At 38.0% G+C, this 23014-nt stretch overlaps 1 protein-coding gene across 1 annotated transcript; it reads left to right on the forward strand.

Moving 5' to 3' along the window:
• Positions 1 to 1114: 1114 nt before the first annotated feature.
• Positions 1115 to 20133, forward strand: LOC111141731 (ankyrin repeat and EF-hand domain containing 1). The gene is made up of 9 exons (XM_022494522.1): positions 1115 to 1460; positions 6120 to 6319; positions 7284 to 7433; positions 8685 to 8808; positions 12844 to 13666; positions 15646 to 15872; positions 17295 to 17458; positions 18742 to 18879; positions 19723 to 20133. Exons 1-9 carry the CDS (start codon positions 1115 to 1117, stop codon positions 19879 to 19881), a joined length of 2331 nt encoding a protein of 776 aa, XP_022350230.1. The 3' UTR covers positions 19882 to 20133.
• The last annotated feature ends 2881 nt before the right edge of the window (positions 20134 to 23014 follow it).

Raw genomic sequence — 23014 nt, forward strand, 5'->3', positions numbered from 1 at the left:
CCAGAGAAGAGGAGTTAGGGGCCCATTGTGGAAGCAGTAAATCAAATTAGAAGTCTGGGCAATGATTTGTCATGAGATAGCAGGAATGGATGATCTGGAATGGATCCCCAGTATGACAGTGGGGTTCTTTTTCCAGAAAAATTGAGGAAAGAAAAGCAATCTGGGTATACCCAGCATGACCTATGACTCAATTCAAAAGATTGTTTTTCCATAAACAGTAAAGGAGAGATAAAATTACATATCAGGGGGCACCTGGGTGGCTCAGTGGATTAAGCCGCTGCCTTCGGCTCAGGTCATGATCTCAGGGTCCTGGGATCGAGTCCCACATTGGGCTCTCTGCTCTGCAGGGTGCCTGCTTCCCTCTCTCTCTCTCTCTGCCTGCCTCTCTGTCTACTTGTGATCTCTCTCTGCCAAATAAATAAATAAAGTCTTTAAAAAAAATTACATATCAGAATGCTCATCACAATTTAACTGTGGGATTATTTATGAAAATTATAGTTGCCTCTCAGCCATTTACCTATCTCATTCCCATGTGAGGTGACACGTATCATCCATCACATTTGGTATCTCACCAAGCCCGGTAGATTCCTGCTTGTAATGAGCACCTCAAGATTCTACACGTTCTTTGTACCTTTTGTTAACTGCTAAAACCTGTATGGTTTCTAGGTTAGGAAGGCATGCTGGTAAGATGCCATAGAGTGGGGAGCTCAAATTCTTACGTTGGCACTTTTGTTAGACTTACCTTCTTCATGGATAAAATAGGGAGGCTGTGTCAAGCAAAGAGGGGTAAATGAAACAAATTAGATTAACAAGAAAGCTCATTAGCAAGGCTGATATTAATTATGATGGAAGATTTGTTTTGAAATATTTTAGCTTTGTGCTAGCTGAATATTCTCTGTATTTATGTGTAATTTATACTTTTTGTGACATCAATTGCAATAAATTGTGGTAATAACATTTCGTGAGAAACAGCATCTCTTCTTAGGGAAGACTTAAAATATTATTATTTATACCAGAATAAAGATGACCAAATTAACTTGGAGTTGTATGTTTCTGTTTTTGTGCTATAGTTTTTGTTTGGTCCAGAAAAGCATTTCCAAGAAGGTGGTCGAGTATGGCTTTAGCCGACAGGAGACTTGAGAACTTGCAGATCTACAAAGTTCTTCAGTGTGTTCGGAACAAAGACACGAAGCAGATAGAAAAGCTGATCAGGCTTGGATACCCTGAACTGATCAATTTCACAGACCCCCTCAATGGAAACAGTGCTTTGCACTTGGCCTCGGTTTCCAATGACGCTGATATGGTCAGCTTTCTCCTTAGCCTTGGTGCTCACCCTGATGTGCAAGACAAGATGGGTTGTACTCCGACAATGAGGGCTGCAGAGCTGGGGCATGAATTGTCCATGGAAATATTAGCCAAGGCAAAGGCTGACATGACTATAGTTGATAATGAAGGAAAAGGTAAAAATCCTGACATTTTATCCAGTAGATGCAATTCACTCTATAGCCAGAAATCCGTAAAATTTACTGTTTTGCTTTCCAACTGTAGAAGTGAATTACTCCTAAGTTTAAGTGAAAAGCCATGTTCACTCCTGTACCTAAGGACACTGTGTCCCTATAATTTGAAAATAGTAGTAAGGTATATCTTAGGGAAACAAGTTCTGAGAGATGTCTCCCTTAAAAAGAAGATTAAAGTTAGATTAATCTGTGTTTGGTGATTTTTTTTCTAAATGGGGAGAGTTTTTAATGATATATACTGATATTAACATAGTCGTAATTATCAATTATAAAATATAAAAATCTTGTTTAGAACAAAAGGGGAGTATTTCTTATTCTTTTTTATACTTTAGAACCTCAAATAGTACTTGACTTGGACTCCAAAAGGATTTTTCCCCTTCTAGTAACAGTCTGATGTAGAAAGGGGCTGCAGTGGGAACGGGAAAGGCTAAGGTGGATTCTAGCATAAAATCCGATTTTCTAGGGTCAGTTTAAATGCAGAAATATGACTTGAGAGTTGAGACATGGCATTTCCATGCTTTTTCAGGTGAGACAGCCCTACTTCTCCACTCTATTCTCCCTAATCACATCTCGGCACCATGTCTGGGAGCTTCTTGCCCAAATAATTCAAGGTTCCAGAAGGACTTGACACAGCCCCATGAAAATCACCAAGAAAATTACCACCAGGCTTAATATAAATTGGTAGATTTAATCAGTTGTCCCAAGGAGTTGCTTCAAGTAGAGCCATTAATATCAGTCCCACACTGGAGAAATAAATCCCATTTTTTAGTGTTAATGTTTTCTGAGAAGAACAAAATCCATTTTTAAAATTCTCCCCAGACTTGGTTATTTGATAAGTGACTTTCTTAAAACAATAGGAGAGGACAAGGAAAGGAACAATCATTAAATTACTTAAAAGCACCACATAATGAAATGAACTTCAGAGGCATTCAGGGATCAAATGTGTTTTAAAATGTTAAATCCTGAAAAAGAAGAAAAAAAAAAAAAAGGAAGCCTCTTAAAGTTCTATAGAATATTACTTCCCAGTGTGTGTTCCATGAACCACTGAATTGCTGGGATATTGATAAGCATTACATGCAAAATTGGTTCCACTGTCAAACTTGTTAGAGAACCATTGGATACAACAAATTGAGGCATGTTGATTTCACATTTGTCAGACAGACTAAAGACAGTGACATTTTCCTTTTGTCTTTGACCCTTGAAATAGTTTTTCCTTGTGGTCACTTATATGCTTGGAGTTTTGTGAAATATATTTTGGGGAAACACTGTAGTGAAGAACAGTTTACCTTCTGGAGTTTGAACCAGAAATAGAAGTTTAAAAAAAAGTGAGAAATTTTATCTTAAAAATCTAAAATTATAAAATTAAATCAACAATAGCAAATGCATTTTGCAACATATTTGCATTCTGTAGCAAATGCAACAGCTCTGGTTAATATCTAAGCTCATTCAAATTAATATTAAGCCTGTCAACGTTCTGGGAGATCGAAGCATGAGAAAACAATCTGACCAATCACATAGGAAGAATTCAAAATATAAAATAAAGCTTGGAACAAATATAAATCATGTTGCATGCATGACCTTGTTAGTTCTGCCCCACAGATTCTTGATTCTTTCTAACCCACGGTGTGCTTATTGCCCACTGCCAGCCCTGTCTTCCCACAGCAATGAATGGAGCTAACCTTGCACAGCTCTCAGTTCAACTGCCACGTGCCCAACTGCTTTGTTATTCCGCAGAAGTCTCTGCCATTAACATCCTATTTTCCAGCAATTGATGAATCACTGCATGTTGGTCCTAAAGGACAAGCCAACATTTTTATGGTTAAAATACTTACTGGATCATGAGGAGGATGTGGGACATACTCTAGGCTAAACTGTACTTTGAACAATTTTGCAGAACATGGAAAAGCTAACTCTCTAAGCCAGGAAACTCTTCCCTATATGTTGTCCTAGGGGATGAACTAGGGTCTGTCTATTCTGGAGAACAGAATGGTGTCTATTCTCTTCAAGGGTTAAGCTAGACTAGCTCCCAATAGCACCCATTCCATTGGTTCTCCCATTTATAGGAATGTATACCCAGTCCGAAGTGCAGTATGCGAATTCTACAGTCTATCATCTTTGCCCTCTTTTGTTGCTTCAGTTTTAGAAGGTTGATTCATGTTCTTTGTGGCTTAGAGTTAGCCCAGATAGATTGTAGTTGTGAGTTGCATCTGCCATCATTATAAAATATCCACTTCCTAAGTAACTTAGGGACTTGTGTAATGAATTTGGCCTCACCTGGTGTTCTCAAGGTGGCATTGTTTGTTGTTATTTTGGCCCACTTTTGCCTACTATGAATTGTTGTGTCTTTGATTTTCTATTTTAAACCATGTCCTTGGCCATCTTTCTGTTTGTAACTGTTCTGAGTAACCCTATTTTAGATGCATCTGTTTATATGAAATGTATTTAGATTTTGATTTTATATGAATAGTGGTTTTTATTTTAATGGTAGAATGTATCCAATTTATATTTATCTAGATGGCCCAAAGGTGTGGCCCCCAGAACTGTCATTTATTTTATGAAATGAAGATATATTTAACATATATAAATATATAAATAAATACTTATAAAATATTTTCCTATATGGTCCATATGTTCTTTATTTTGGTGTGTGTGTGTGTGTGTGTGTGTGTGTGTGTGTGTGATATTTTCTAAGGTTAATGGTCTGCTTTTAGGTCTTTTTTTTTTGGTTGTTGGAATGGTAGTTTTATTTACTGTTATTATTTACTTATTGACTTTTAAAAATTGAGGTATAATTGACATCAACATTATATCAGTCAGTTTCAGGAGTACACATAATTTGATATTTATATACACTGCAAAATGATCACCAGAATAAGCCTAGTTAATACCCACCACCATATATAGTTACAGATTTTTATCTTTCTTAAGAGAACTGTTTTTGGATTTTTTTAATGGCAAGTTTGATAGCTTTTCATATACATAAACCTTTGTTTCTTGAATTAGCACTTTCCATGGTATTCATTAATATTTTTCTATGGAAGAAGAGATTATTATAATAACTTTTGCACCCTTAAACTTACCTGGCCACTGCTTTTATATATGTACAACCAGCTTGGTAGATACAAAAAACTCCCATTTTCTTTCTCAAGTGATATTCTAAAGATCGTTTAGTTATTTTCTAGCAGTGAATGTTGCTGCGGCAAAATCTGGAGGCTATCTTGATTTTTCCTCTTTAGAGAGGACTTGAATTGTTACCTAGATGCTCATAGGACATGTCCTCTACCTAGCTTTACCTAGGCACACCTTATTGATTGTTCTTAATCCATTTTTCCTGAGACCTCAGTATGCTTTTTTAATCCTTCAAATTCAGGTTTTGAGGAAAGTTTTCTTCTATTGTATCTCCATATTTTTTCTGTTCTACTTGGTGTTCTATTACTGAGCACCAATTACATATATGTTAACTCTACTTTGCCTCTCAAGACCATTTCAGCTTCCATCACCTGTTACATTTTCCTTAGCTCTTTCAAGTTTTTCCTTCACATCCATGGTTTTTGTGCTGTCTTGCCTCCAGCTTCACTTTCCTTTCTTTGGTAGTTTTATTTTCCTCCATCATTCCTTCCCTAAACTCAGCTGGTTAAACTTCATCTTTTCCTTCTATTTATCTTCTATTGTCCTAGAAGCCCTGCTTTTAGTCTTGATCCCTCTTTGCACTTGTTTTAGATTAAAAAAAAAAGAAGTTTTATTTAACTTCTTTGCTGTCATAGAAATAGGACAGTCAGTAATTCTCACATAGTATCATTTTTTCTAGTGTGTACTTTTTGCCTAGCTTTTATTATCAGGTGTCTTCCTTTCGGTATCTGTATTTTTCATAGGTCCCATGCTAGTTTTTTTTTGTTGTTGTTGTTGGTTACTGTTCCCCTTTGAATGAATCCTCTGTTTAGAGTGAGGTCATTACAGTCAGTTTGGAGTTTGACTGTTGTGTGCTCAGATTACAACACTACCCCTAATCTGTAGTTTATTTTTGACATGGATTATGTGGAGGGTCTGTATGTCCGAGGTCCTAGGTGGGGGGATTTCACATTTTCCTCTCTTCATTGGAACAAAACAAGTTGTCAAAAGGGCAGAGCTCCTTGTCATCTACTTGTTCTTCTTAATGCTGTGATACTGACAACCTGCTTCTAATAAATATGACCGGTCTGCACATTTCATCATTCAGTACCATCTGCTTTGTCACTCTGCAGTTTCAGAGGGGACATTGTAACCCATCACCAGCTCTACAACAGACACAGTCCTGCACGTGGGGTACAGACTGCAAGATGCCCAACACCCAAGCTTGACAGGGACTCACAAATCAGCACTCAGATTCTTCTCTGAGCCAAGTCCTATCACATTTGGTTATGACTGTTTTCCAATTCTATCAGAGGTTGACTCTTGTTTTCCTGACTTGGTGTTTCAGCTGATTTCAAGAAGGCAAAGCAAGGCTCTGCCACATTCAACTAGCCAATTATGGTTTCCAAAATTGTTACTTTTTTCTTTGCTAACCAGTTCAAATATAGAGAGACTATTAATGAAGTACTCTTTGGGGATTCTATTTTTCTACAGGTATTCTGTTTTACTGCATTTTGCCTACTAAGCGGCATTATCGCTGCGCATTGATTGCCCTGGAACATGGCGCAGATGTCAACAACTCTACCTATGAAGGAAAACCAATATTTCTTAGAGCTTGCGAAGAAGCACATGATGTTAAAGACACGTGCCTGACATTTTTGGAAAAAGGAGCCAATCCGAATGCTATCAACTCAGTATGGCTATTCCTGGGATTATAAATATTCCCACCCCCGCCTTTTTTTTTTTTTTTTCATTTATAGAGTCTTAGTAGTGCAATTTTTGCATTTAAATATGGTAAAATTATCCTGTCAACTTATAGACTGTTCATTTCTATTCGAAATGCTTTATGATGATATACCCTCATTATCTTTATATTGCCATGATTTTACGGTTTATTTCCTAATTACGTTTGGAAAATTGGTATTTATTATGCATAACGGTAAAACATTAGAGAAAATAGAGAAGATATCACCAATGCCTAATAAAAAATTATCTTTTTTGGAAAGAAAATATGTAGTTGTGCTATTTCCCTTATCCATTTTTCTCCCTCTCCAAATTTGGCCAATTTTATTGAGTTTTTTTAATTCTTTAAGAGGTATTTCAAGACAATAATTATCAATTTGTTTCTCATTAGAAAACACTTATAATCTAATTTTAACATATATTTTACTCTCTTTTTTTTAATTTTATTTTTTATAAACATATATTTTTATCCCCAGGGGTACAGATCTGTGAATCACCAGGTTTACACACTTCACAGCACTCACCATAGCACATACCCTCCCCAATGTCCATAACCCCACCCCCCAACACCCCTCCCCCCATCAACCCTCAGTTTGTTTTGTGAGATTAAGAGTCACTTATATATTTTACTCTCTTTTCTCCCCTTTTGCTCTACTTTCTTTGCAAAAGAAATTGCATTTTAGCATGATTTTTTCACAGGGACATAGTGTGACCTTGACTTTGATATTGGAACTCTCTACATTGATCCACTGCACTGACTTCATTTTTCCCATTTGCTTCGTGGAACTAATAAAGATACAGAGAACTATACCTGCCAGTGTGACTCTAAGGTCAAATGGATTTAGAACATATGTATACCAAATGTGTTATTTAAGATGTCAAGTATAACCAGAATTTGATTTGCTCCTCATCCAGTCCACAGGTCGAACTGCTTTAATGGAAGCATCAAGAGAAGGAGTGACAGAACTAGTTCGAGGGATATTGGAAAGAGGAGGTGAAGTGAATGCCTTTGACAATGAGAGAAAACAAGCTGCACATTTTGCTGCCCAAGGAGGCTTTTTTGATGTAATAATCTGCCTTTTGCTTTAAAATTTTTGCTCACCATTTCTCACTTTTTCCTCAAATTTTTAAATATCATACAGGTTACACTAAGAATTTATCCCATGTTACCATCTTGATGTCCCTAAATAATTCTAAAATTATATTTTTTATACCAAATACTATTTTTAAAGACTTTTCCTAGCTCCTTATTCAGCTTTATCTGCTTGCCAAGTTTATTCATCTAATAATATTAACAATGATTTTCTGTATTTTTAACTATGGCAATTTAAAAGTTTTGCCAACCAAGACTACTTTATTTTATACCTCCATTACATATTAGAACCTTCATAATACATACAGCGTGACCAAATTGTGGGGAGAACAATGTCAACATATTCTCATCTCCCTGATTTTTTTGTGTGTATCTAATGACTCACCTCAATTTTAAACTCTTCAGTATTCTGATTATCTGGATATAACAGCAAAGGGTATCTCATAGGTACAGTGATATTGCACAAATGAGATAGATACCAATGCTCTCCTTTTTTAAAAAATTCTCAATTATATCTAGAATTTCTTTACTCAATTTTCTGAGCTTTAACAATTATCTTTGTTTTGGTCATTGAGTTTCTTCCTTGCAATGAAAATCTACACCACGATAGAAGCCACATTTGGTAAAGAATGTGCCTCCCTGATGATATTTCTCACAGGCTGATGTTTTCTAGAATTATTGGAATTCACTAAGATGGCATGTCCCAGCTGAATATAGAATTTTCTAAACTCTAGATCAACACTATTTGATAGAATTTTTGGCAATGGTGGAAAAGTTATAATAATATAGTATAATATAGTAGCCCATGTGGCTTTTGAGTATTTTAAATATGGCTAGTGAAACTAAGGAATTGGATTTTTAAAAATTGTTTTCTATTTAATTCAATTTAATTTAAAATAGCCACATGTAGGGGCGCCTGGGTGGCTCAGTGGGTTAAGCCCCTGCCTTCGGCTCAGGTCATGATCCCAGGTCCTGGGTTCGGGCCCCGCATCGGGCTTTCTGCTCAGCGGGGAGCCTGCTTTCTCCTCTCTCTCTGCCTGCCTCTCTGCCTACTTGTGATTTCTCTCTGTCAAATAAATAAATAAAATCTTAAAAAAATAAAATAAAATAAAATAAAATAGCCACATGTAGCCTAAGCAACTATGGAATAACAACGTTTAGGTGCCAGTCTTCATTCAATGAATGTACATTACTATTCCTCTTTTCCTCTAAATATTTTGCAGATATTGAAGCTTCTTTTTGCTTACAACGGAGACATGGGGCTGATTGCAATGAATGGGAACACACCACTTCATTATGCTGCCATGGGTGGTTTTGCAGATTGCTGTAAATATATAGCTCAGCGAGGTAAAATTACCTAGCAATTTTATGCTTAAAGTATTTATGATTTACCCATGTTGTAGATGAGCAGGGAATCTGGGCCTATCACTTGTCAGTTGTTTATCTTTTTCAACAGCCAAACCTCAGTTATATATGTAGAAAAAAAAAATGAAAATCTTTTCTTACTCTACCTTCTGTCAAATCATGAATCTGAATTTAAAGTGATGAAAATATTCTCAAATATTTTTAGGTTATTAAAAATCTAAACAGGGTTGTTCATGGGCCAACTAATTATTAAAATGCTTATAGTTATTAAACTCCTTAAAAAAATGTTGACATCAATCTGAAAGACAAATACTGAAAACTACGTCTTTTAGTCTGAAGTCTTAACTGTTTTATTAAAAAAAGTTCAATTGTATCAAGTGTAAAGGGTAACTTTTGTAAAGAACTTGAAGTTGTGGGAGAAATGTTTTAGGGAGAAATATGAAATAAAATGAAAATTTTCATGGAAAACTTGAAATGTAAGTAATATTTTAGGTTTTCCTATAACTTCTATGTAACTATTAACTTAGGAATATGAAGTATGTCTATATAGCTTAATGTATTCCATAAAGGGAATATTAGCTAATTAAGTTTTAAGTTTATGGACCAAATTGGTGTTAATTACATGCTGACTGGATGTACATTAAAAGTTTTTAATTTATGGCACCTGGGTAGCTAAGTCAGTTAGGTGTCTGCCTTCATCTCAGGTCATGATCTTGGGGTTCTGGGATCAAGCCCCATGTGGGGCTCCCTGCTCAGTGGGGAGCCTGCTTCTCCCTCTGTGTCTGCCCCTACCCCCACTCGTTGTCTGTCTTTCTCACACACACAAATAAAATCTTTATTTAAAAAAAGTTTTTAGGGGTGCCTGGGTGGCTCAGTGGGTTAAAGCCTCTGCCTTCCGCTCAGGTCATGATCCCCAGGGTCCTGGGATCGAGCCCTGCATTGGGCTCTCTGCTCGGCAAGGAGCCTGCTTCCTCCTCTCTTTCTGCCTGCCTCTCTGCCTACTTGTGATCTTTCTCTGTCAAATAAATAGATAAAATCTTTAAAAAAAATATATAAAATAAAATAAAATAAAAAATAAAAAAAATTTCTAACTCTTCATCAGATCTGGAACTGCATTACGCTGAATTTTATGGTAGTATTTTTTTTCCAGTTTAAAAAATAGGCAAAAACTGAGTGTCTGTTCTACAAGTTTAGAATAGAGCGGAGAATTTCAGAAGTCTCTGGGACCTAGAGATCCTGCATTGTGACCACTAATATAAATAAGACTAATGTGCCTGTAAAACTAATAGTATGATAACTGATTCACTTCTACTTTTTATGAACTTATACAAGCTTGTACTCTTTCCCTATCCCCCCAAATAATAAGCACTTAACAAATAAAGGAAAATATATCAAATTCAATATATATCAAATGCAATATATCAAATGCCCCCATTAATCGTCTCATCAGTCTTGTTTTCAAATTTGTCACTAGCAGCAATTTATTCTGACATTTTTAACACTGTATATGTCTAAGAACTATGGATCTGCCCAGGTTAAGACAAGCTTCGACAACTCTAACACTTTGACCACTTTATTATTGGGACAAACATCAACAGACATCTACTCTGTCATTTATGTACTCTTGGGAGAAACTCACAAAAAGCAAATTGAGAAGCACATTTGGTCAGAGCTTGCCCAATGATGCCGAAAAGTATTACCCTCCTGGCAGAGTCATGAGCCTAGACGGTGTTTCCGAAACAAGGGTCTGAAAGCATTCTTTTTTTTTTTTTTTTTTAATTAATTAGTCTGAAAGCATTCTAAATTCTGTAGCATGTTTCGAAGTACAACCACTTCACTGGATCTCAGGCGGGGGATCCAGTTCCATAGCGGAAGCGGGAGCAGTTACACGTCCAGCTTTTGAGTCTTCGATCTAAGGCAATCAGAGCAGCAACAGACAATGCATTAGCCAAGAAATGCTCATTTCTGAGTCAACTCCCCGGGTTTAGTGTCTTCTGCACTTAAATTTGAAGGCTGGATTCCTTTGATACATTAAACTCTCTTCTTCAATGTTCTCCTCCCTGGCCCCTGGTCCTGTTGCTGGAGCAATTTGCAAGTCCTGTAAGCAGTGTGAGTACCTAATGCAGGGCAGCTGCTGGAAGTTTGGAGCAGTTCTAGGGAAGCACCACATGAAGCTTCTCTTTCTCTTGGGCCTTTGGTGGCTGGTGCTCTGCCGCACATACCAGCTGTAAACTGAGTACCCTGGACCGCAGATCATACATCACAAAGAGAATGAATGGATCTTTGCTTTTACTAATTATAAGGAGGAGACCAAAAGTCCCAAGGCAAGAGAAGAAAAAAGCCTTCAGATACTTAAGCTGGAACATTGGAGTCTCCCCCCCACCCCCTACCCACGCGCGCGGGCGCGCGTGCACGCGCACACACACACACACACAAAGGTTTCTAACTAGGAGGAAACTAAGAGCTGAAGGAGACAAGATAAAACCACTTTAAAGTCCTTTGATCCTTGTGGGTGAATATAGAAGGAGTGGCTTGGGAGGTGGTAGATAAACACCCAGACACCTTGAATCAGCAAAAGAGCTAAGTAAAAACAGCATTCTCAAAATTGCTCTGGAATTATGCTATTGAGAACAGTCTCAGGTCCCCTTTTCAATAAGTCACTGCTCTTAAAACTGTTCAGTATGGACATTTTAGAATTCTCATTGTTGTAATACTTTTTCTGAGTTCTTCGACCACTAGTAAAATTGAGTCTTAGTATGAAATTTTAAGTTCTGACAATGCCAAAGGAAGTATTAATCTTAAAAAGCACTGGTCATTCATTTTCTTTCTTTCTTTTTTTTTTTTTTTAAGATTTTATTTATTTATTTGAAAGAGAGAAATCACAAGTAGGCAGAGAGGTAGGCAGAGAGAAGCGGAAACAGGATCCCCACTGAGCAGAGAGCCCAATGCGGGGCTCAATCCCAGGACCCTGAGGTCATGACCTGAGCCGAAGGCAGAGGCTTAACCCACTGAGCCACCCAGGCACCCCCTCATTTTCTTTTTGTCAAGGAATGAAACTATAAAGTATTGGAGGGGCATGCCGCTGCCTATACAACTTGGTTGCTAGACATACTGATTGAGTAGCAATCTTTTTGATTATGTGATATTGGCAAAGCAAGAGAAGAGCCTTCTAGATTCAGAACAGTAGAAAGAGCTGCTTCCATCATCAGATTTACTTACATATGCAATGTATTTTTAATGTCTCAAGACACTTAGAGACAGAACAGCCTTTCCTAGGGACACTAAGTAGACTCCCCAGTGCACTCGGAAAAGTTTATTTATTTCAGGAATACTTAGATATAATATTGGTGTCATCATTTTAAGGAAGGGTCCAAGAAGGCAAATGAATATTCATGCCTAATTTGCACAAGTATAATGCTGGAATCCTTTCAGGTTTGATGAACAAATGACTTTGTCCTCTGTCAGGTCGTTCACATGACCTATCATCACAAAAAGCAGATTGATATAAATTACATTGATTGCATGGAGAATACACATAAATACAGTTTAAGATACAGACTTGCAGACTTGCAGTCATAATCATTCCGACAGAAGCAGGTGTTCAGCATTCTGAGTTCCTAAGGGCCTCATAAGCTGTCTGAATCCAGCTTCTTTCCAAATTCAAATGCCACCCTTATTCTTTTCCTGCTGGGCATGAAGTCTCCTGAGCAAGTATCCCAATATGAAATTTGTTTCAAGTGTCTGTAGGGATTCATGTCTTAATCCTTTAGTGGGCAGAGAATGTAAATTGAAAACATATTTCCCACAGAATTCACCAAAGTGAAACTCACAGAAAAAAAAATTCAGTTTAATTTTGTGATTTTAAGAGCTAAATGTACTCATCACTCTATACAAATAATTTAGGGATAAACTTCTGACCAGTAGTTGGAACTACATATAACGGTTGCACGAATGTCTTCTGCAGAGCCAGGCAGATGCCTAGGCACTATTTCATAATGATGATGCTTCATGTTTTAGGATGTGACCTGAAATGGAAGAACTTGGATCATAAAACGCCCAGGACTGTGGCCAAGGAAGGCGGCTTCAAAGCAGCAAGCAAAGAAATACGGCGGGCAGAGCGAACCGCCAATAAACTGGCGAGGCCAGGAGCCAAAAATCCAAATCCACTCTGGGCCCTGAGACTTCACGACTGGTCGCTGGAACATGAGACGTTCCTTCGGGAAGCATTTTCGTTTGTGGACAGAGGCGACGGGACAGTCAGCAAAGAGGACTTCGTGTTGACGCTGGAGGAGAGGCAAGAATATGTGACCTCAGAACAGCTGGCTACTATAGCTCAGTATCACGAAAAAGTGCGGGGAGCTGGGGTCAACATTAATGATTTCTTTAAAGGAACCAAGTACTTGAGTAAGTCTTACGTCTTGGGATCCTATGGGCCTAAGAAGAAGAAAAAAGGGATGGCCAAAAAGCCAAAGAAAGGCAAGTTTGTCTTACCTCTCCCAATCTGCATTATTCCTGAACATGTGTTTCCCCACTGGGCCGATGGCGGGCCGCCCTATTACATGATTGAAACCTACAAGAATGTAACAGACAGCAGTCGGTTTAACCGAGACCAGCCACCGGAACATCCCATTCAGGATGACTCTGCTTGGTACATTGATGACCCACCGAAGGTATTTTCAAATATTAATTTCATCACCAAGGCAGGAGACCTGGCGTCTCTGAAAAAGGCGTTTGAATCAGGAATACCTGTGGATATGAAGGATAATTATTACAAAACGCCACTGATGACCGCGTGTGCCACTGGAAACATAGATGCCGTCAAGTTTCTTCTTGACAAAGGGTATGTTTTCTTGGTTTGGCATCCATTCAACTCCAGAATTTTAGGACAAAGAAAGTGCTTCATTCCTGACATCTAGATTACAGACAGATCGTGTATGGGAAAGTGGGTTAATGGGAACCTGGGAATGTAGGCACAGAAAGATGGCTTGCCGATGACAACTAGGAATGAAGTTGCTTTACCTAGAGATTTATCTATGTGGGATGGAGTCGCTTTTTATTTTATTTTAAATTAACGAGAGAATTTTTTTGAACTATTTTTAAAAATTTATTTTTCTATCTGAGAGAGAGATGATGAGCAAGGGAGAAGGGTAGAGGGAGAAGCAGACTACCTGCTAAGCAGGGAGCCCAGCAAAAGAGGTTTTTTTTTTTGTTTTGTTTTGGTTTTTGTTTTTTGTTTTTTTGATTCAGGGGTACAGGTCTGTGAAGATTTTTTTTTTTAAATTGTGATAGGAACAGATAACATGATGTACCCTCTTAATAGTTAAATTTTAATACTTAATAGTTTAATAGTTTAATAGTTTAATAGTTAACTTTAATACTTAAAGTGTACAGTAAAGTACAGTGTTAACTATAATCACAATATTGCACAGTAGATCTCTAGAACATATTCATTTTACCCATTGCTTTTTAATCTATCTCCTGTGTGTGGGGATCCTAACAAATTCAAACAAGGGGGTTAGTGGTCATGATGACAAAGGGCATGTCTCTTTCCCTCCCCCAAAAGCAGCAGTCTTTTCCTTGGTTCATTTATAAATATCTTGAAGATAACTGGGCATGACATTTTTAGTGAACTTCTAAAGCAATTACTCAGGTTTAATTCCTTCTTTTCCCAGAGCTGAATGAGCCGGCATAAGTTTCTTTTTTGTGTTCACTTTTCTCATTTTTATAATGGGACTCTAATAAGACTCAGCTTGCAGATTTTTTTGAAGATTAAATGAATTAAAATATGTAAAGCACTTGTTAGCAAAGCAATTCCATATTTCATAAAAGGGTATTATTATTATTACTATAATGGTCAAGGTCAAAGAAGCATTCAGGTTTGTATATCATCAAGAGGGAATATAAAGCAATTAATGAGAATTTGAACTTTTGGACAGTGAAATCTTAAAGAGGACTAACATTTGGAGCGCCTGGGTGGCTCAGTTGGTTAAGCAGCTGCCTTTGGCTCAGGTCATAATTCCAGGGTCCTGGGATCGAGCCCCACATGGGGCTCCTTGCTCAGCAGAGAGCCTGCTTCTCTCTCTCCCTCTGCCTGCCGCTCTGCTTGCTTGTGCTCTCTCTCTGTCAAATAAATAAATAAAATCTTAAAAAAATAAAAAGGACTAACATTTAAAATAATATGTTTTCATGCTTAGAACTTTAATAATGAAGGTGCAATTAAAAATCTATAACATGTTGGGCGCCTGGGGGGCTCAGTGGGTTAAGCCGCTGCCTTCAGCTCAGGTCATGATCCCAGGGTCCTGGGATCGAGTCCCGCATCGGGCTCTCTGCTCAGCAGGGAGCCTGCTTCCCTTCCTCTCTCTCTGCCTGCCTCTCTGCCTACTTGTGATCTCTGTCTGTCAAATAAATAAATAAAATCTTTAAAAAAAAAATCTATAACATGTAGAGAAAGTAGCTACAAAATGAAATAATAGGACTTTTTAAACTTCTTATCAGCTTTAACCTTCATTAGATCTATTTATACAATTTTCCTTAATTTTAACCTTTGTAAAAAGTGTAACCCCTGGGATCTAACTAAGTGCCTTTTAAAACTAAACAAGATAGATGTACATATATATGCAAAGAAATTAAGACTGTCGGATAATGCAACACGAGTCAAGAAAAATTATGGAATGGAGTTTAACTTTACTCGGAGCTTCCCTGGCTCACATTTGAACAACTTGGTAACACTAATATGAAATCTTGCTTTGCATTTCCAGGCTCTGGCACTTGGTTGGAACAACCCACATTTTCAGCTTATGCATCTATCTTATTTTATAGGGCTAACGTTAATGCAACAGATAATTTCCTGTGGACTCCGCTTCATTTTGCATGCCACGCAGGCCAACAAGACATCGTCGAGCTTCTTGTTAAAGCTGGAGCGACGATAGACGCAGTCTCTATCAACAACTCCAGTCCTTTGTCTAGAGCCATCGAGAGCTGTCGACTGGATACCGTAAAGTACCTCCTTGATATTGGCGCTAAATTCCAGCTGGAAAATAGAAAAGGTGTGTGTGCGCATGATCGGTGTTTAGGGTCAGAAGGGGAGAATTTATGTTAGATTCCCTTCTGATTCTCTTGTACGACCACATTGCCCCGCGAGTCGCTACTGCAGTCGCAAGCCCAAGTTGCATGTTCGGGAAGTTGGTTTTATACACAGTGCCTCTCAAATCACAGGTGTGAAAGGACCAGTTCTTTATGTTTGCAATCTGTCATGGATGGATACTTTTGTAAATATAGCAAAAAGTGATTTACTAGAAAATGAAGTGCGGAAATAAAATACAAGCATTATTTTAAATCACTAGATTGAAGTGATGGAAAGTTCTATCAAATCCATCCAAAAATTTCTAAATGCTCACTCTTTTTTAAAAACTTTTTTTTTTTCATGTATTTATTTGACAGACAGAGATCACAAGTAGGCAGAGAGGCAGGTGGAGAGAGGAGGAAGCAGGCTCCCTGCTGAGCAGAGAGCCCTATGTGGGGCTCCATCCCAGGACCCTGGGATCATGACCTGAGCCGAAGGCAGAGGCGTTAACCCACTGAACCACCCAGGCTCCCTGTAAATGCTCACTCTTGATTTCTTGTTATTTCACCATGGCCCAGGAAGCATTGCTTTGTGGGATTGTACCAGTTTTCAGACTATACTGTGGGTTATGACACTATCATAACTACCACGTCCCTAGGAAGTAGAATAACTTTAAAAGCTGTAGAAGTTGGATTCTTTATAAAGCTGAAAAAAATAATAATTCCTGAGTTAGAGGCTCTCTCTAGGAAATAAACAGGAGGGGCCCGTCGTATGTCATAAAAATATAACCTGAAAAATAGCATTTGAGTAAGTGTTTGACCTCATTGGTTGGAGGTGTCATTTTCTTACAGTGGAACCCATTGTTTCCTTTTGACTGGGGAGAGCACCGACTTTTCTGGCTGCTTCAGGCTTCCCCTGGGTCACCGGTAGTATTGTTCCAGGCATGCCTGAGGATATCACAGATGTCATAATTCCCAGCCATCTGCATAGAGCACTGTGACACCAGCTTCCCCAGGCCTTTTTGATTATAGCTCCTTGCATAAGGGGAAGGGGAGGATAATGTAAAATTGTCACATGAAAGGAAATGTGTGCAAAGCGGGAAGAGAGCCATCAATCAAATACTCAAACGTAAATATTCTACCAAATTTCCTATCTACTTCTTAAGAAACATGCTCAGAAAAACTAACAAGAAAATGTGTTGCCAGTAAATGGCACTTTACGTTATGAGATTTCAGAGTTGGGCCCACCTTAGAGGGTATCTGATCTGGCTCTGTGACCTTACATATAACCACTGGCTGTAGTAATCTCCCTTACGGTCACATGCTGAGGGCTGGTGCGCTGAGGGTTTTCTGCATGGTTTCTTATTAGTCTGTTTATTACAACTCTGAATTTATGTCTTGAGCAGGACATACTGCCATGGATATTGCAAAGGCGTATGCTGACTATAGAATAATTAGTCTGATTCAAGAAAAGCTGGATAACTTGCCAAAACCAGCAGAAAGTCAAAAACTGAAAGGCAAGCCCCTTCCTAAAGCAAAGACTGAAGGCCCTGAGGTTAAGAAAGAGGAGGTAAGAAAAGTGATTGACTACCCATTAGTAACTGGAACTTAAAAACTTACTGGGGGGTAGGGCAGCGTTACTATTTACATATTGTTACAATACAATATTATATATTGTTACACAACATGGATAAAATAATACACAAGCCATATTTTCAGCACTATTAAGCAACACTAAAAAAAATACCTAGCAAAGAAATTCCTATTACTGAAAAGTCTAAAATGTGCTCATTACAGATAGAATCCATGTAAAAACCAAGTTGGCTCAGTCCAATATAATTAGAATGTTGAAAAAAGAACTGGGGTTGGATACGTATATATTTGGTTCTAAGTCATACATATTTGATGAGATGGCTCAGACAGGGAAGGAGGGTAAGAGGAATGAAGGCAAACCATGATTTGCCTTCATTCTTGTCTCATAATCTTTCATTTCCCACCATTTCCTCCTTCTAAGGAATTTTAATTGAATTTTAATTTTAATTCAAATTAAAATTTGCATTTTAATGACTACCACTGAACCCTGGGGATATCAAGCCTCTTGGGACTTGGATATGCCACTTGGAATAACTCCAGAAAGTTCTAAAGGTGACGAGGTGATTGTTCCTGGTAATCTGGAATGATATGGGCAAAAGGTTGAGGTTTTTGCCTAGGCAGGTTATGGAGAGAACAAGACTTTGTCATTAGCAAGGAAGCCCGAGTGTATTTCTAAGCTAGAGGTTTCTTTTAGGGAAGCAAGAGGATCCCTAGAGATTCTTGGCAGACATAAAACTGGGATGAAATTCAAAAAGGAAAGGCTCTAATGTTATCAAATTGGAAAGTGTTGGAGAAATATGGGAGGAAAGAAGAGGAGAGGGTGAAAGGATTGTGACAAACATGAAAGACAATAAACAGTAGAGAGTAATAAACATGGAAGACAAGAGTAAGGGGGTGGGGGCCAGAGGTTAAGGAAGACCAGTTGGCTAAGTTTCTACTACATATAGCATTATCTTTTTAGTAGGATAATTTAATTCTTCTAATTAATCAATGGCCCTAGGTCAAGGATGGATATTCTGAAGACTTGTATGCTCGGTCTCTGATACTACTAATTAAGTAGAGTTAAACAAGGCAAACTAATTATCTTTCCCTCTCCAAAGTTATAATAATAACCCATTTCATTTCAAATTATAATTTGCATGGTAACATTTTTATTTTTTCTTGACTTCAGAGTAAGACATAGAACAGCAAATAATATTAGCAAGTATATATAGGTTTTTGCAATTAATAGGGTTGGTTTTTCTTTTGTTTCATTTCCAGGAACCACTTTTATCTGTTTATACCATACCAACTGTATCAGAGGAAAAGAAAGTGCATAAGGATAATGTGATTTATCTCAATTCTTTGATTACCAGTGGTTATACCAAGAAAGTGGATATCACATTTATTCCACGGAGGGTGAGTACTTTGGAAAGAACTTCATAACGTGATATAAACTCATAGTATCATTTTCCAAATACTTTTTATGCAGAGCACCCAAACAAATATCCAAATATTATATTTCATTGTTATAATTTGAAGGTATCTTTTTGCCAGGTCCTACTGCTTTGACTCAGTAAGTCCAACTTGTTCAGCTTCCAATATCTAGTTTCCTCTGTTACTATTTCAATATTGACATTTTAATTTTCCTTGAAAAACTATCTTTTGGTCAACACCATTCCCTGTAGCCATTTGGTCACCAATGCTATAGGTACATTTTCTTGGTGTCTCTCAGACTCTAACCTTCCCCTTTGTACTCTAACTACCATTTCACTTGGGAGTTTGATATAAGCAACACTGAATTTATTCAGTAGCTGCCTAAAACATCCACAATTAGAGAGGTGGAGGCATTTTTGAAGTACAAGAGGGGTCTTGCCAATGCCCATCAAAGCATGTTAAATAAGAGACCACCAGCCTCCTCTTCTTTCTTCTATGAAAATCATTTTCTCAGGACTTCCCTATTAGACAAAAAGGTAGCAAACCCCAATGATCTTTTAACTCCCATCACTTCCCTGTTTTGACATGAACAACAGAGGATCATTAGAGGTCACTGAAAAGCATTCCAGCTGCCCAAATAGTCACCATCAGAAATAACAATGCCCATGTAACCATTGATGTCATGTAAGAGGAAAACATAAGTTAAAATAGATTTAGAAGTAGCTTTGATAGTTTCGAATGAACTATCCTGGGCATTGTCTGTATACTGCCATGTTTGCTGGCTTTCCTACTCATGCCGGCTCTGAATATCGTGGTTTATTTCAGATCTGGAGTCCTGAAGCCACAACAGCAGAGCTGATCAGGAGAAGGGAGCTGCGGCGAGAAAGGTTCACTTATGAGGTAGACTTTGAGGACTTCATGATGCCCTTTCAGAAGCACATCACAGAAAAAGCTAAAGCCTTGGAAGCCGCCCTCAAGATCTAACTCACAGCAATTACTTCTTGGCGTCAATGTTTCGAGGCCCAGGGATTCTACTACAGAGAAAGGTGGTATTTCCATCAAAGTCAAAGCAATCTGCAAATTAAGAATTTGTAACCAAATCTTTGTTTTTGATCTAACAACCATAAATATTCTGAACTATCTAGAAAGTGTGTATTTTATTTTGCAATGAATAACATATTCTGGGTAAACACCCTAATATCTTCTTTAAGCATGAGTGGAATAAGTGGCATTTTGGTTATAAACATAACATTATTGTCAAAAAATTTACAGGATGTACATCATTATGCTTACTAAAGATATAATGCTGGTGGAAATTGATGAAAAGAATTTAATAGTAGGGAAGAGAAGTAGTTTTAATCTGATGAGGAAGGAGTTGGTTTCTTATACCCATCATATACATTAAATACTGGTATGTATCTGATACCTTGGGTGAGATAAACTTCAGTATCTCTGGCAGATGCTGCCATCACTCCACCCCTTTCTCCTCTGCTTTGGGATTGAAGCAGGCCTGACTTCCAGATGTTGGAAGGCTGCCTCCGACACTTAGACTAGTGTAGTAGGGCCCAAGTACGTGAGAATGAGGGCCTCCTGGAAGCAGCTCTCAACCAGAGACTGAACAGATACAGTGTATTAACACCCCAGCTCCCTCACCGCTCTGGTTGGACTCTTTGGAAATGTGCGTTCCTACTGATGGCTAAAGCTCCCCCAAGAGGTTAAGATCCCATTATCCACAGTGGTAATTTGATAACACACCCTTCACTGGCCACCTTCCCTTCTCTGTCCTCCCACGTTTCTTCCAAGCCTGCAGGTCTTTATCAATATCACCTCCAAAATACATATACCTAAACACTTATCTCAAGGTTGCTTCTGGAAGAATCTAGACTAAGATAACAGCTACAGCACTAGTTATGATTTTGAGCACCCCCTAGCAAAAATTTTAAAAGCGCATTCCCTTATCTTCTGTTTACTATAAAATAAACATTCCCCCAGCAAGGACGATGTGCCCACAGGGTCTTGTGCAATTAAGAAACAGTCCAAGTGGTATTCATACACTAGCTTAAACTTGGAGCAAAATTTACAGATGCCAAAAAAATGTATATATGATAAAGAATGACCAGATATCTTATGGCAAGTGTATTGACAGTGTTGGAGTGGGGAGGAGATGGGGGAAATTTAAAAGACCCACCATGAAACCTTACAATTGCCCATTGGGATTTAGGGCAGGAGCCTGATGCTTGGAAAAGAGATATGTCAGGATTCTACCAGAGAAACAGAACTAGTAGTATAGCTAGATAGGTGGTGGAGGATGATAGATATAGATAGATAGATAGATAGATAGATAGATAGATAGATAGATAGATGATAGATAAATAGAAAGAAATAGATGAGAGAGAGAGAGAGATAAGGGGATTTACTGCAAGAAGCTGACTTACATGACTGTGGGACTGGCAGAATAGGCCATCAGCAAGGCCAGGCTGGAAACTCTGAGATGAGAGCTGTCCCTGCCATCTCTTCTTCCTCAGAGAAACTTCACTTCTGCTCTTAAGGCCTTTCAACTGAGAGGATCAGGCCCACCCAGATTATAGAGGATAATCTCCTTGTGTTAAGTCAACCAGTTGTAGATGTTAATTTCATCTACACAACTCCTTCACTACAACATCTACACCTAGTGTTTGACTGAGTAACTGGGTGCTGTAACCTAGCCAGACTGAGACATAAAACTGAACATCGCTGGAGGTGTACTACTGAGCAAAAAGTGAGGGGAAGCCTCACCCACAGTGAGTGCTGGGCAGGAGCTCCAAAAATAGGCACAAAAGCTCCATTGACAGAGTTCACTTTAGGATTGCCTTAGCAAAATGCACCAACACCAAATTACAACTCTGACAGCCATATATGACAAAAACCCTTGCTCTATCCCTCCCCCACTTTCCACCTGTGAAGAGCCTTTAATGGTGAGTGGGGAGGAGCCTGGATGAGTGAGCCAGTAGCTAACCAGGCCCGCTTTCCCCTGAGGCAAGCTCAAACTGGAGTTTTTTCCAAGTTGTGTATTATGGAGCCTGTAGAACTAAATTTTGTTTGTTGTATGAGTTTTGTGTATATGTTTATTTTAAATCATTTTGAAGTTTTGAGCTAATGTCCAATGTACAGAAAAGTTGCAAGAATTTTACAAAGAATTCCTGAATATTCTTCGCCCAGATTACCTACATGTTAACCATATGGCTTCTTTCTTTCTTTCTCTCTCCATATATGTGTGTGCATGTGTGTGTGTAATTTTTTTCTGAACTATTGGAGTGTCAGTGGAAGACCTGATGTCCCTTAGCTTAAATACTTCAGTACATAGCTCTAAAAAACAAAGACATTCTTTTACAGAACCATGTTACAGCTATCAAAATTAGGAAATTAATATTTGAATTAACTAGTCTACAGATGTTGTTCAGATTTTGCTATTTGTCCCAATAATATCCTTATAGCAAAAAAAATCCCAGGTTGTGGGCTGCATTAGTTGCCTATCTCTTTCATCTCTTTAACTTGAAACAGCTCCTCAATCTTTGTGTGTGTGTGTGTGTGTGTGTTTTATAACATTGATATATTAGAAGAATGCATGCTAGTTACCTTCAATTTTGAAGTCTTAAGTTTCCTCAAGATAGATAGCTCCAAGTGATACATTTTAGGCAGGAATACCACCAATGTGGGATTGTGCCCTTCTCAGAACATCATATCAGGAGGCATGTGATGTTGATATGTGATGTAAACTTTGTGAACTTTAATCTCTTGGTTAAAGTTGTCTCCATCTGGTAAAGTAGTATTCCTCTACTGTAAAGCTATTATTTTTCCCTTTGTACTTACTACCTTATGAATAGAAACTATGAAACTATATAAATTTCCTGTTACTCCCATAATTTTCACCTACTAACTTTAACATTCATGATTTTTGCCTGAGATGGTTATTACAGTGATGGCTGTCATAAGATAATGATTTTCTAATTTCATTATTCTTTCTGCATTTCTTAGTTGGCTTTCTACTTTGGGACAGAACTATCTCTTCTTCCCCATTTACTTATGTATTTAAATAAGTATGGACTTATGCATTCCTTTTTACCTTAATGAGTTATAA

Source organism: Enhydra lutris, unplaced genomic scaffold (assembly GCF_002288905.1).
Source record: "Enhydra lutris kenyoni isolate GAN:26980312 unplaced genomic scaffold, ASM228890v2 scaffoldscaffold6, whole genome shotgun sequence".
In the NCBI taxonomy this organism is placed as follows: Eukaryota; Metazoa; Chordata; class Mammalia; order Carnivora; family Mustelidae; genus Enhydra; species Enhydra lutris.

Bases quoted from the DNA above. Each gene is read 5' to 3' on its own strand.
- LOC111141731 (XM_022494522.1), top strand. From the start codon at position 1,115: ATGGCTTTAGCCGACAGGAGACTTGAGAACTTGCAGATCTACAAAGTT. The intron at 7,434-8,684 runs GTAATAATCTGC...AATATTTTGCAG, and splicing joins CCCAAGGAGGCTTTTTTGAT to ATATTGAAGCTTCTTTTTGC. The intron at 17,459-18,741 runs GTAAGAAAAGTG...TTTCATTTCCAG, and splicing joins CTGAGGTTAAGAAAGAGGAG to GAACCACTTTTATCTGTTTA.